This window comes from Oryzias latipes, chromosome 11 (assembly GCF_053564925.1).
Source record: "Oryzias latipes strain Hd-rR chromosome 11, Olatipes_Hd-rR_3.1".
Lineage (NCBI taxonomy): Eukaryota > Metazoa > Chordata > Actinopteri > Beloniformes > Adrianichthyidae > Oryzias > Oryzias latipes.
The window spans coordinates 7,651,379-7,665,000 of record NC_136247.1 but is presented as its reverse complement, the minus strand read 5'-3'; the positions used below and the strand labels follow the sequence as shown (position 1 = coordinate 7,665,000).

At 39.6% G+C, this 13,622-nt stretch overlaps 1 protein-coding gene across 8 annotated transcripts; it reads right to left on the bottom strand.

The window, feature by feature from the left end:
* Positions 1–92: 92 nt before the first annotated feature.
* Positions 93–13,620, bottom strand: pex1 (peroxisomal biogenesis factor 1). 8 transcript variants are annotated; one of them, XM_078954674.1, is made up of 25 exons: positions 13,396–13,620; positions 12,610–12,756; positions 12,427–12,510; positions 12,051–12,165; positions 11,268–11,923; positions 11,057–11,176; positions 10,843–10,963; positions 10,544–10,650; positions 10,322–10,401; positions 10,105–10,237; positions 9,922–10,018; positions 9,671–9,841; positions 9,433–9,587; positions 9,162–9,348; positions 8,881–9,047; positions 7,881–8,015; positions 7,727–7,791; positions 7,465–7,607; positions 7,170–7,273; positions 6,915–7,091; positions 6,519–6,761; positions 2,421–2,603; positions 2,205–2,335; positions 1,906–2,037; positions 93–221 (listed from the first exon to the last, which is right to left on the bottom strand). In XM_078954674.1, the coding sequence occupies exons 1-24, from the start codon at positions 13,501–13,503 to the stop codon at positions 1,953–1,955; spliced, it is 3,714 nt and encodes a 1,237-aa protein (XP_078810800.1). In that variant the 5' UTR covers positions 13,504–13,620; the 3' UTR covers positions 93–221; positions 1,906–1,952. The 8 variants fall into 8 exon arrangements, with proteins under 8 accessions (XP_078810800.1, XP_020562955.1, XP_078810801.1 ...); XM_020707296.2 differs by lacking the exon at positions 93–221 and having other exon boundaries at positions 1,011–2,037; positions 11,268–11,511; positions 11,677–11,923; XM_078954675.1 differs by lacking the exon at positions 93–221 and having other exon boundaries at positions 1,011–2,037; positions 2,205–2,332; positions 11,268–11,511; positions 11,677–11,923.
* Between the last annotated feature and the right edge of the window lie 2 nt (positions 13,621–13,622).

Genomic DNA, 13,622 nt, shown 5'->3' with positions numbered 1-13,622 from the left:
ACATCAACCAGGATTTCAAGAACTCATGGTGAAATGCCAGCACACAAGTCTGATCTTTAGACTGAATGCATCTATCCTACATACAGATGCGTCATATATTTGACCTTTGACCTTCAGCACATCTCAATCTCCACACAGGCTTTAGAGGAAATCCTTCCAGTCGTTGGCATGTGCTATCTCAAAAGGGTGGCATTCTGGGAGGCCAAAATCATTAATTCTTCCTTCAGTGGAAAAGAAAGCACAAATGCTTCAGAGTTAATGCCATTAGCCGATTAGGATGTGACATCACCACGAGACTCCAATTGTAATAACAGCAAGATTAGAAACAAAGCTCTTTTTATGATAGAGCACAAAATGCTATTAGGCTTCTTTTTGCATTCTCCAGTAACTGTTACATTTATTTTTATTTTTTATTACTAAGATCAACAGGTCGATCCTTTAGAGCACACGTGTCAAACTCGAGGCCCGGGGGACAAATGTGGCCCGCCATGTCATTTTATGTGGCCCGCGAGAGCATAACATTTTTTAATTTCTTAAAAATACAAATTTTCTTTAGTTGATTACATATTATTTATGTGTAGTTGCGGTAATTATTCAATGTTTGGAGGTCTTGTGTGTGTATGCAGACAAAAAGTTACACGTGACTGTGTAATACCTGTTCTTTCTAGCTCAGTTTTATGTTGTTTGTCTTTATTCATTTGGACAGTTTGATCCTTCATTAATGGAGTGGTGTAGGTTTTATTAAGCGGACAAAATTTCAAAGGATTTATGCTACAGTAACAAGTAAACACATGTTTTCTATGCAACTGTAATTGTCCCTTTAAAAAGTTATAATAAATAAATAATGAGTTATTCAACATTGAGGAGTAGTTACATTTATTTTTCATTACATATAGTTACATCTATAAGTTATATTTGGCCCTTTTAGGACAGCCACTATGCTGATGTGGCCCTCAGTGAAAATGAGTTTGACACCCCTGCTTTAGAGTAAAACAAAAGCGGATCAAGAATTTAGTTACTGTACTCTTGTCACAGCTGAAATTTATTTAAACAGTGAAAAAATGTACATACTAACTGCAAAAGCCGGAATTTAGATTTACAAAGTTCAAACTTTGACTTAAAAACAAACCAAAATCTGTAATAAACTCAATTAAACTGTAATAAAATATTGATATGAATATAGAAAAGAATCAAGGCAGGTCACAGTAGTGGCAGTTTTTTTTTTTATTTAATGTGGAAAAAGGAACGTTGTGAAAGTTTTATGATTGAAAGACACTTTTACTTAAAAGTTTGAATGACTTGTACCTTTTTCCCCAAACTAAACCTTCAAGTGAAAGATTTAAGTCTTTATTCAGAGTTAGTGTTTTAAAGTAAATTAATAATTTTTTGATTGAATCTATTTGCGTTTCATTATGTGCTACAATTCATACTTTTTAACCTGTGCAACAGTAAACTAGGAAATCGCTTCTGATTCATGTGCATTTGGAAATTGCATTTGCAAAATTCTGTAACTAAATAAAGAAAATAGGAAAGATTTCATTTTATTTGCTAATATTGAAGAATAAATGTATAAAATGCTCCAAACTGTTACCACAATGGAGTTTTTTTTAAGAATCACACCAGAAAAAGAACTTAAAACGAGAAATCAGTAACAAAATAAAAGGATTTTTTAAAAAGCAGATTTAATTCCATCTAATTATTTATTAGGTAATTAGCAAAAGCAGCTGTAAAAAAAAGTCAAAATTACCTGGCTTTTTAAGTTTCTAAGAAAATATTACTTTCAGATTTTTAACAATCAAATATTTACAATTGTAAAATATACAATGTACATGTGTGGAGAATTTATACAATGAATGGTGGCATGTGCATCTATCCAAAGCTCAGTGTTAACAAATCTATACAAACCTGATTCATAAAAAGGGGATGTCAGTGTGTCAGATTATTGCATAAGATTATGCTAGAGTCGCACGTTGTCCTGGTTTAAAAGCCACAGAAGAAGCAACTTTTCCACCAGCTGATCCATTAAAATCTTCATATCTGAAAAGGACAAACAAATATTCATATTAAAGTTAGAAATAGAAAGTAGCTACATATCCACCTATTTCTGGAACAAAACAGCAGCTTTTCTTGAGCATTTGTGATTTCACCCGTGCAGATTAGACGTTTAATGACCCGATTCTATCATGGAAGTGTTTAAAACTCACAGTTTTGTGTATTTGTTCCAGTCCGCCTGACTGAGGGACGCTTTGGTCACAGCCAAGGCAGAGTTAAGGTGAGCTGGAGACACCAGCAGGCTTGGCTGGCTGGAAGACAAATACGTCCGAACACACTCCTGCTGATGAAAAATGTAAAAGGCTTGAATTAGAGGTTTCAGAATCTGAAAGACAGAAAAAATAATTGATGATGCCATAGTCACTCACATCGCCTCTCTTGTAGCTGCTCTTGATGGTGGTAATTTTTTGCTGCAAACGGTCCAATTCCTCCGGGCAAGGCTCCTCATATCCAGTTTGGATGGAGGACATGTAAGCAGGAGGGAGAGTGCAGGCCGGCTCACACACTGTTCCTCCAGGACAGTCCTGTGTCGCACAGGGTCCACAGATGCACTGTAAATTTAGTTACCCACAAACTCAACGTGAATATAAACCTTAAGGTTTTAAAGGATTTAAAGTCCCACTCGGATCATATTTTGATCCATTCTAAAAGCGTTCCCAGTGGTCTTTTATGATTAAATTAAATTATGATTACCGGTATGCTTAAAACAAATCAGTCCTTTTCTAGGACATAGTTTCTGCAGAGCGGCAGTGGTTCATTAGAAATTCAACTGAGTTGTGGGCAGGACTGTTGGTTGGGAGCAACCCTGCCCCCAGTACTGTCCCCCATAACAGAGAGCTCTTTATTTATACGCTCTCCCGCTAGCTTACAGCCCCTCACGTCTCCAAGGTAACATTACCGGTTCAACAAAAATGGCAAGCAATATTAGCGCAATCAAGCTCTACAGTTTTGAGCCAGATTCCAGCTCAGACGAAGAAAAAACAAAGACGTACATGGATCTATTTGTCTACAAGTGGATTCATCAGAAGGAAGCGGAGAACTTGTGGCTCACTGATTGTATTGTTTACATCACAAATACGGTCTTCTTCATCTATTCCTGATTCACAACGATTTGAATAAAACATACCCACAACTTGATGCTTCATTTGCTTAATATATGTCCTCAATCATCACAAAAACTTGTTAAAACCACCAAAAACATAATTTTCATTGGAGTGGGTCTTTAAATGCGTAAATCAAACTGCAAATGATCTAAAAGGTATGAGGGGCCGTGTAAGACATTATTTATTCTGAACCATTCACATTCATACATTCTTGCCTTCACAGTCATTTATACTCTTTCGCATACATATATTCTCTTACGCATACATATATTGTCTCTTGCACAAACATATATACTCTCTTTCGCATACATATATTCTCTTACGCATACATATATTCTCACTTGCACAAACATATATTCTCACTTGCGCATCCATATATTCTCTCTCTCGCATGCATATATATTACTTTACACATACATACATTCTCACTCTCATTGTCACTCTTAAAAAAGAATATATGTATGTGAAATGCAAGTATATATGTGCGTGTGAGGAAGAGTATATATGTGCGTGTGAGAGGAGTATGCATGAAACGGAAGTGACTTTGCATGAAATGGAAGGCACTTTGCATGAACCGGAAGGCACTTTGCATGAAAAGGAAGGCAGATGATTTCTCGTGCTCTGATTGGACGAGAGGCCGCCACTTCCTATTTTGAACAGAGGCTAACATGAACTAGCAAGAAGGAGCCACAGTACAAATCACAGTATACGCTCACTCTTCCAGAAGGATGTTGTTTCCATTCCTTATGTAGTTTCTTTTTGGAATAATTTAGTTTATCATTTAGAATGGAAACAAGATTTGGAATTTACAAGCAAAATACTTTTTAACCAATTAAGTGAAAGAAATCTCATTCAAACTAATCCATAAATTCTATCCATCCAAACTATATCTGCAAAGGTTCAAAAAAGATATTGATGTTGCCTGCTCTTTTTGTCAAGAACACCCTGAAGATGCTGTACATTTATTTTGGTCATGTCCCTTTTCCACTACTTTCTGGTCTAAAGTTTGTCATTTCATTTCCGCCCACATTGACCCTGACTTTCGCCTGTACTTAGAAAATGTTATGTTTGGCATCATCCACTGTCCATCTCATAAAAAAGAACAGTTGTACTTCATTAACCTTTTGTTGTTTTTATGCAAATGGCACATTCATAAATCAAAAGTTACGAATCATACTCCTCATTTCTCACTCTTTATCTATGAGTTCAAACAATACATTAAGACAATAAGAAACTCTGATAATAAGAACGCCATCAAAACATATAGATCTGTGTGTTAGTTTCAATATATCTGCATAAAATGTATTAACCCCCTGGCTTGTTCCTTCGTTGTTGTTGTTCACTGTTTAACATTGTTCTGTATTGAATTTTTACATTCAATAAAGTTTGAAAAAAAAAAAAAAAGGAGCCACGGGGGTCCTGCAGCAGGCCATCGGAACCTTAAGAAATATTTTATCTTCACTTCAAGTGGTCACAAATCTGTCTGCATCTCTAGAGGCACAAAGGAATGTCTCAAATACCAATAATGGTAATAGAAGCGCCACCGAAACAGAAAACCCGTATCCACCTTATTCCTAGCCCCCATGAGCATTTGTATGACTTATGGGCGACACTTCCTGTAGACGCCGGACCACGCATTTACATTAAAACAAATTCCTCTTGTTTTCGATCCATAACTACATATAAATGTGGGAAAACCAACTGTCATGTCTTAAAAAAGGCAATGGTGAGGTGAAGATAAAATATTTCTTAAGGTTCCGATGGCCTGCTGCATTACCCCCGTGGCTCCTTTTTTTTTTTTTTTTTCAAACTTTATTGAATGTAAAAATTCAATACAGAACAATGTTAAACAGTGAACAACAACAACGAAGGAACAAGCCAGGGGGTTAATACATTTTATGCAGATATATTGAAACTAACACACAGATCTATATGTTTTGATGGCGTTCTTATTATCAGAGTTTCTTATTGTCTTAATGTATTGTTTGAACTCATAGATAAAGAGTGAGAAATGAGGAGTATGATTCGTAACTTTTGATTTATGAATGTGCCATTTGCATAAAAACAACAAAAGGTTAATGAAGTACAACTGTTCTTTTTAATGAGATGGACAGTGGATGATGCCAAACATAACATTTTCTAAGTACAGGCGAAAGTCAGGGTCAATGTGGGCGGAAATGAAATGACCATTGCCTATTCACCATTGCCTTTTTTAAGACATGACAGTTGGTTTTCCCACATTTATATGTAGTTATGGATCGAAAACAAGAGGAATTTGTTTTAATGTAAATGCGTGGTCCGGCGTCTACAGGAAGTGTCGCCCATAATTCATACAAAGGCTCATGGGGGCTAGGAATAAGGTGGATACGGGTTTTCTGTTTCGGTGGCGCTTCTATTACCATTATTGGTATTTGAGACATTCCTTTGTGCCTCTAGAGATGCAGACAGATTTGTGACCACTTGAAGTGAAGATAAAATATTTCTTAAGGTTCCGATGGCCTGCTGCAGGACCCCCGTGGCTCCTTCTCGCTGGTTCATGTTAGCGTCTGTTCAAAATGGGAAGTGGCGGCCTCTCGTCCAATCAGAGCACGAGAAATCATCTGCCTTCCGGTTCATGCAAAGTGCCTTCCTTTTCATGCAAGTCACTTCCGTTTCATGCATACTCCTCTCTCACACGCACATATATACTCTTCCTCACACGCACATATATACTTGTCTTTCACATACATATATTCTTTTTTAAGAGTGACAATGAGAGTGAGAATGTATGTATGTGTAAAGTAATATATATGCATGCGAGAGAGAGAGAATATATGTATGTGCAAGTGAGAATATATGTATGTGCAAGTGAGAATATATGTATGCGAAATAGAATATATATGTATGTGCAAGAGAGAATATATGTATGCGTAAGAGAATATATGTATGGGAAAGAGAGCATATATGACTGTGAGAGCAAGAATGTATGAATGTGAATGGTTCAGAATAAATAATGTCTTATACGGCCCCTCATAAAAAGGTTCTGGGAGTTGCTGATGTGATATCTAGTAGCAAGACAAAATATCACAAACAATTGAGAGGTTTGTTTGAAGTTACAAAAAGAAAAAAATTAGTTCTAAATATTTTATTTTACTAATTGTATCTTTTGATGAATAGTGGATAAAAACCATGTAAAGTTTTTGGACACTTTTCTTATTTAAAGGAAAAGAATAATAATCAGCAGTCTATTCAGACTGATGAGCTTAAGCAGACTGAGTATTGCGTGACTCATCAATTCTTTGATAAAAATTGGTGTACTTATAAAAGACTTAAGAACTAGGAGATCCAAATATTAAATTGAATGATAGCCTTCTTATTCCTTACCAGTCTTGAAATCGGTGAATTGCCGAGCTCTGACTCATAAGAACTTCCGAAGTACAGTCTCCAAAGGTTGTTGTGGTCTTCTTCTTGCTCTGCTCGAAGTTCACTGGACTCAACCAGAACCATGGACTGGTCCGAGCCAGCGCCTTGGTCTCCCTCCCCTACAGAATCGTCTGACCCGCTGCTGTTGTTCGGAAAGACCATGGAGGACAGACTCATGTCGCTGTCAGAGCCAGGTGCTCTCTCCTGGTCGCGAAAGAAAAGCAAACCACACAGTTTGCACCCAGAAATGAATGTGCCACAAAGGTGTAGATGATTTACAAAGGATCCTGTTCCTGTTTATTTTGGCGCAATGCGAACCAATACCAGTAAGCTAAACAGTTTAAGATAACCCCATACCTGTGGTGCGCAGGGGCTGGTTTTGTTGTGGACAGCCTCTAGTTGTGCGTTGTAGAGCAGAGCTTTGAGGTCTGCCCCGGTGAACTGCTCGGTCGCTGCTGCCAACTGCTCTAGATCCACATCCGGAGTCAGAGGGAGGCCTGTGCTCAGAGCCTTCAGGATCTCCAATCGAGCCTCCTGAAGATGTGACCAGCAAAGATTTCACGTAGGATTTTACTCTCGATTAACAAAGGTGTAGGTTTTTGAAAAGCAGACCAGGTCGGGAGGAGGACAGTAGAGGCACTTGTCAAGTCTTCCAGGTCTCAGGAGAGCTGGATCAATCAGATCCGGGCGGCTTGTAGCTGCAAGTACGTAAACACCTGCAGACAGACGTAAGAGGGATTAAACAAAAAACTAAAGACAAACCAAACTGCAGCTGTGTCCAAAAGCTGACATCAGCTCTGGCCTCCTTAAGGTTACTGTCACACCCATTTGTCTTTATACTGAATATCTACTCATCCTCACATTACTTGCGGTTTAAGAAACACAATGGTGCAAGGAAGTGATGTACCCTGCAGTCCCTCCACTCCATCCAGCTGGGTCAAAAGCTGGTTTACCACTCTGTCTGTCACTCCGGTGCTGTCGTGGCCCCTCCTCGGGGCCAGAGAGTCAAACTCGTCAAAGAACAGGATACACGGACTGGCAGCTTGAGCCCTGAAAGAGACAAAAAAGCTGGGAGTTTATTTAAATTCATAAAAATCCAAACTTTAAGACAACAGCAGTGAAATTGTCGTGGTAATATTGCACCAGGTGCAAGATAAATATGAACCGACCTCTGGAAGACGTCACGGACTGCCTGCTCACTGGCTCCAATGTATTTACTCAGAAGTTCAGGTCCCTACAAAGACAGTAAAGTCACTTGTTCTTTAAAAAAGGTGACAATCTTATTTTATATGTTGATTTTGAAAATCAACAAGTCCAATCAACCTTGATGCTGATGAAGTTCATCCCACTGTCCTTGGCTACAGCTCTTGCCGTGAGGGTTTTTCCTGTTCCAGGGGCTCCATAGAGTAGAATTCCAGAGCGATGACGGATGGGAAGATTGCAGAATAGGATGGGAAACTGCAAAATGTTCATTCGCAAGTTAAATGTAAATGGCGCTTCTCTACCTTCTTATAAGGCACAAAGCACCTTACAATCACAGTTCCATTCATCCATGCACACACACACTTATACAATGGTGGCAGCTCCGCTGCCGAACACTGGCGCCGATCCATAACTCTCAGGAGCTGGGCGAGCAAGGCGGAAACCGAACCTGTGATCTTCCGATCAGAGGACGACCACTCCACCTCTAAACCACAAGACTCTTTAAGACCCTGTAGAGTACTAGTGCATTATCCATTGATGATCAGGCTGTGTCATCAGTTTTTACACATACTTTTGGTATAACGATGTGACATTTTTTACAAAAATTAAGAAGTAAAAAAAGTAAAGAAACAAATAAATTAATAAAACTAAACAGTTTATTAGAAATCTTTCAAAAGGTGAAAAGCTGATGTAGTCAAACTTCAGCATCCAAATGCTTTGAAGCATATAACTCCATTTCTAAACCAACAAATGGAAGCAAACCATAATTACAAATAACATAAAAAAGTTCTGAACTTTAAATCAAACTTTATGTTCCTTTAGTCAGCATTAATTATAACTTGTAACTTTTGATAGGACTTTGATAACCTTTACTACCTGCTCCTTTACCGCTCAGATGAAGGAATCTTATTAGAGTGGAATATAACGTCTCTAATGGTCAACATTAAGTTTTAAAGATCGGCTTTGAGCTTGGTGACTTTAAAATATGTTTATCTCTTGAGCTCAAGCTACTCGAACATCGAATAATGTTTTCAGTTGTTTCTCACATTTCAAAGTGCATCAAAATGCCATACGGAGGACAATGAAGCCGAAGTAGAGCACCTTAACGAACACAACTGACCTTAGCAGGTAGCAGTATGGTGTCCATGAGCTGCTGCCGCACCTCCTTCAGACCCCCCACCCTCTCTAGTCCGACTCCACTCGGAGCGCGAAGGTCCACTCCCCACAGCGAGGGTGGAACAAATCCCTTCAGGGCCTGCTCAAAGTCCGTCAGGGTTAAACATGTCTCTGGAAGACACAAATGTAAAAGGTACACATCTGATAAAAACCGCAGTTTGAAGGAACTCCACCATGTGTTTGTTTAAGTGCTAGAAATCTGCAGTCAGCTGTAGTTTTTGGTACCGCGGTCACGGCGTCCTGTTCGAGTTGTGTTGGCATGTGTGGCACGCTCCAGCAAAACATAGAGATCTTGGGCTGTGTATCCCTCTGTCTCCTTGGCAACAGCCGTCAAGTCAAGAGTGCTGGGCACCTCTTCCGAAAAGAGGGGCTTTCTTAAGATGAGATGCTGCAGAATCTCAGCTCGCTGGATCTGCAACAAAATAGCAGGAAGTTTGATACGCTCCACTTTAGTTATGCGGAAGTTTGTGAGTGCAAGCTCGGTTTGAACACTGACCTGGTCTGGTGGCTGGATGTTCACAAACCCTTGGATGAAGTGAGAGCCCTGGACTTCAGTCAGAGACGGGTGGAGGGAGTGTTCGCTCGTGCTGGTGATAATCAGGCACACCAGGCTGGAGCGAACCACAAATTCGTCCACAATGTCCCGCAAAGCTTCAAGCACAAAAATGACATCACAATGAAATATGGAAATTTTTTCAAAACTTCAAATCACTTTCGTCAGTCTTTGGGTTTACTTTGTGCAATGTGCGCTTGCAGCAGCGCCTCGGGGCCGCTGTCTTGCTCAGGTGTAGTTGGGGCTCGGGCCAAATAATCCAAGTCATCAAGCAGGACGACAGAAGGCTGCCTCCACTCTGCCTGCTCAAAAACATCCTGAAGAATCTGTCTCACGGTCTCAGCCTTTTTGCCTGGAAGATGAAAAAGAAAATGCACATAACTTCCTAACATTTCACCGATTATCTCATGTTCTGCTCGGAGAATCCTTGACCTTGAAGCTTTTTGCAGTCCACCACCTCTACATGCGAGTCCAGATCCTCTCTGGCTTTTCTGCAGAGGCCTCTGGACAGAGTGCTCTTTCCACTTCCCTGTGATTACAGTGAGTTGATCATGTTTGTTCATCTATAAATCTGAATAAACACTTAAAATGTCTAAAAAAAAATGTAAATAATACCTTTGCACCAGTAATAAGCAACGCTCCTCCTTGCAGACCCCATCCTGCTTTTCCGAGCTCTCTGGAGAGGGGGTTACCCACAAAGCTGTGGGAAAGGAACTCAAACCCAACCCTAGCGTGCTCACCAACCCCACTGAGAAAGGACAACCAAAGTAAGAGCCAAATGCAAGAACAAATGTTAGCTTGAACAATTACTACAGTTCAAAAAAAAGTTTACCCAAGACTAAGAAGAGACGGAAGCTCAGGCTCGGGTGCTTCAGCGCTGACAGCCGGCACAGTCGCTGGCTGTCTGTTTACCTGAAAGAGACACAAAGTGTCTATAAACAAAATTTAAACAACTGGAAATGCACAGTGTCCTTAATTCCACATTTTGTTAGAGAATTCTGAAAAATAAGAAACATTTTATATTATTGCAGAGTGCGTGTGTGCATGGCGGTACCTGTATATCTTCCTTGTGCAGAACAGTGGGTGACAGAAGAAAAAGCTGGTCTTCAGGATCACTCTGCAGCTCTGGTTTTAGCACAGTTAAAGCCATCTCCAACTTAGCTATAAATAAGAAAAGAAAATTTAAAATCCAAGAGAATTCTTCCTCATTTCTCACATACCTCTAATTTAGTTTTTTGTTGCGACTGCTTTTACACTTTTAAAACTCCTAAACTGAACTTTTTTAAATACTCTTCCACAGAAGAGTTCATGCAACGACACTTGTTTATCTTATGAAGATAAAAATTAAATCACCGTCGTTTCCATGCAGGAGGATGGTACCAGAGCGGGGAGTCAGACGGCCCAAAGGTTCGTGACTCTTTGTGTGTAGCCAACCCAGAAACACTGACTGGATCTCTTCATCATCCTCTTCAGGCTGACAGATAAAAAAAATGCAGTTTGACAGATTGGATTTTGGATCCGAGGTTTTTCTGAATAGATCCGATCGTACACTGATTGCAACTCTCACCATGGCATTTAGAGGCTGCAGGCCTAGTTTGATGGCTACTTTGATGGTGGATTTGACAGGCTTAATTCGAACAGCCGAGTGTGGTCGGATGCTGATTTTGCTCATCAGAGGATGTGGGATCTGAAGAAACACAATTTTTGTCAAATATACGAAAAGTATCTTTAGAATTCAGGACTAAGATGTAAGTGAATGAAAGTATTTCCATACTCACCCATACTTTCCCACAGTAAATCTCCCCTTTACTGTGACATTTGTCTTTGCTTGTCAGCATCTCAGTGCCGTGGCATATCATCCTGACAACCACCGGTTCCTGTTGCTTTATGCCTTCATCTCCTTTGTCAGTTAGTTGCTCTTCTTTAGAAACGCTGTTCTTCTTTGAGGCCCGCTTGTTTTTCTCCCTGGCTTCTTTAGGGGACTGAACTTTGGAAAGGAGGCCGTATGTTACTGCGGACTTGCTGGAAATTGAAGAGGAGTTCCATGGAAATATGTGAACAACACCGATCGCAATGTGGCTAATAGTGCAAAGAGAGACTGGAGGTGAATTGCACACTCTGTAGATGGCATCAGGGAAGAAAACCGGGATGTCAGGTACAGGCGGCAGCTCCTTGACCGCGTCATACCTGCTCGTTATTAAAGTGCGGAGAAGGTTTTTCATGTTAGCAATGCCACCTGGGGAGTTACTGTGAGGGACATGGAATGAACTCTCTGCCGATGACAGAGAAGAGGAGGAAAACGTCGGGTTTTGCTGAGGAGGATACCATTGACTCTGGCTGGATTTGATGCCAACTCCAGCACCAATCTTTGGAGACACTACAAGCTCTGTGAATTGCTCAAGATGACCAAAGCGCACATGTGGTGAGAGTGAAACTGTGAGGAGGAAAAAACAAACCAAAGCACGTTTACAAACCAAGTAAAAATGGTTAGACGTAACTTTTTAAAATAACTGACTGTTTGACTAACAGACAAACATTTTGAGTTGGATAACAGCACAAACCTATCTTTATGTAGATGACTGTGTGACTGTCCACCCAGACGGGAAACACGGCATCTAGGAAAACCACTCGGATCTGATTCAGCAGTTGCTCTTCAAGTGCAGAACTGTGAAGCTCCTGGAGATGTCAAAACAGAAAATGAAACTGCTTAGCCACAAATGTTGTTTAAGCTCCCCAAACCAATAAGCAACATCATGATTGAGCAGTTCTGCACTGAAAATGCAAAAAGAAAGAAAGAAGGGAAAGCTAAAATGACTAACTTTTATTTTGATAATTAGAAATGAGTTTTAGAAGTTGATTATGTTCTCAGGAGATTGATTTCATGATAATGTATAACTGCAATTAGACAAATTACACAAAAGTCAATATTTCACTCACCAAAATCTCCCAGTCATCAGATGACAGTGGCTCCACAAACACCTGATTCAGCGAAGAGACTTGATGGCATGGTCTGAGAAAACACTGTGAAAACCACTCAATGTCAGACCAATGTTAAGAGACTGTTGCACAGGCAGTGTTCGTCCCAGTTGATGACCTAAAGGAAGAAACCAAGGTCTTTACCTGTTCTCCATCAGTCAAACCGAGCTTTTCTCCAAGCTGCCGAGACAACTCCACTCTGTGGCTGTCTGCTCCTAAGGAGGCTCTGATGGGACACCAGCTAAGGAACACTGTCGACCCGCCGTCCCAAGACAGCTCCAAAGCCTGATTCTAAAACGGACCGGCCAAAGAGAGACGATGAAATAAGACACAGAATGGTCTCTTAAAGCGGATGTCGAAATTATGATTCCAACTTTATGAATGTTAGATACTTGTGATACCTTTATTAGTTTTTATTCTTGTACATTTTGTATCATTACATACATTTCAGATTTTATGCTCAGCAGAAGAATTAAATTAAAAAATTGCAAAAATATTCCACAGGTGTGGTAGCAAAATATAGAAATATTGAGATGATCACATTAGTTATTATAATAATCAACCTTTTCTAAATTAAACTATTTCTAGGAGTTAATGTGTTAAAAATCAAAACAATGCAGTTTCCTTTAGACTAAAGACCCCTGAATGAGGACAGTATTTGATGCCCAATTTCTATTTTTACCAACAATTCATTTTTTGTTGCCTTGCATTACTTCCTAATACTAATTAAGTACACGTGATAATAAAAAAATGCTCTGCTTTTGTTATAAGTTTTAATTAAGAAAAACTAAAACCTTAAATGCAACCAAAGGTCCCCTTGTAATGTCAGAGAAACAAACCAGCAATGTGTAAAACACAAAAGCAGTCATTATTCAGTAAACTTTATGCAACAAAACTGAAGCGATGTTAAGTAATTAGCTAATACTTTACCTCATTCAGAGAAAGGTGCGATATCAGCTTTGAAGAGAGTTGAATAAAGCAGTTTTTAGTGTTGTTAAAAACAACACATACTGGTTGAATTCCCTGGTTGCTAAACATGACGTTTACATCGCTATTTTAGCATTTAAAGTGCTTAACATGCTGGTGCGCTAACGGCCAAAGTGCAACAAACATTTCGATGAATGAGAGAACTGATCCAGACAAAACAGTCGATTGTC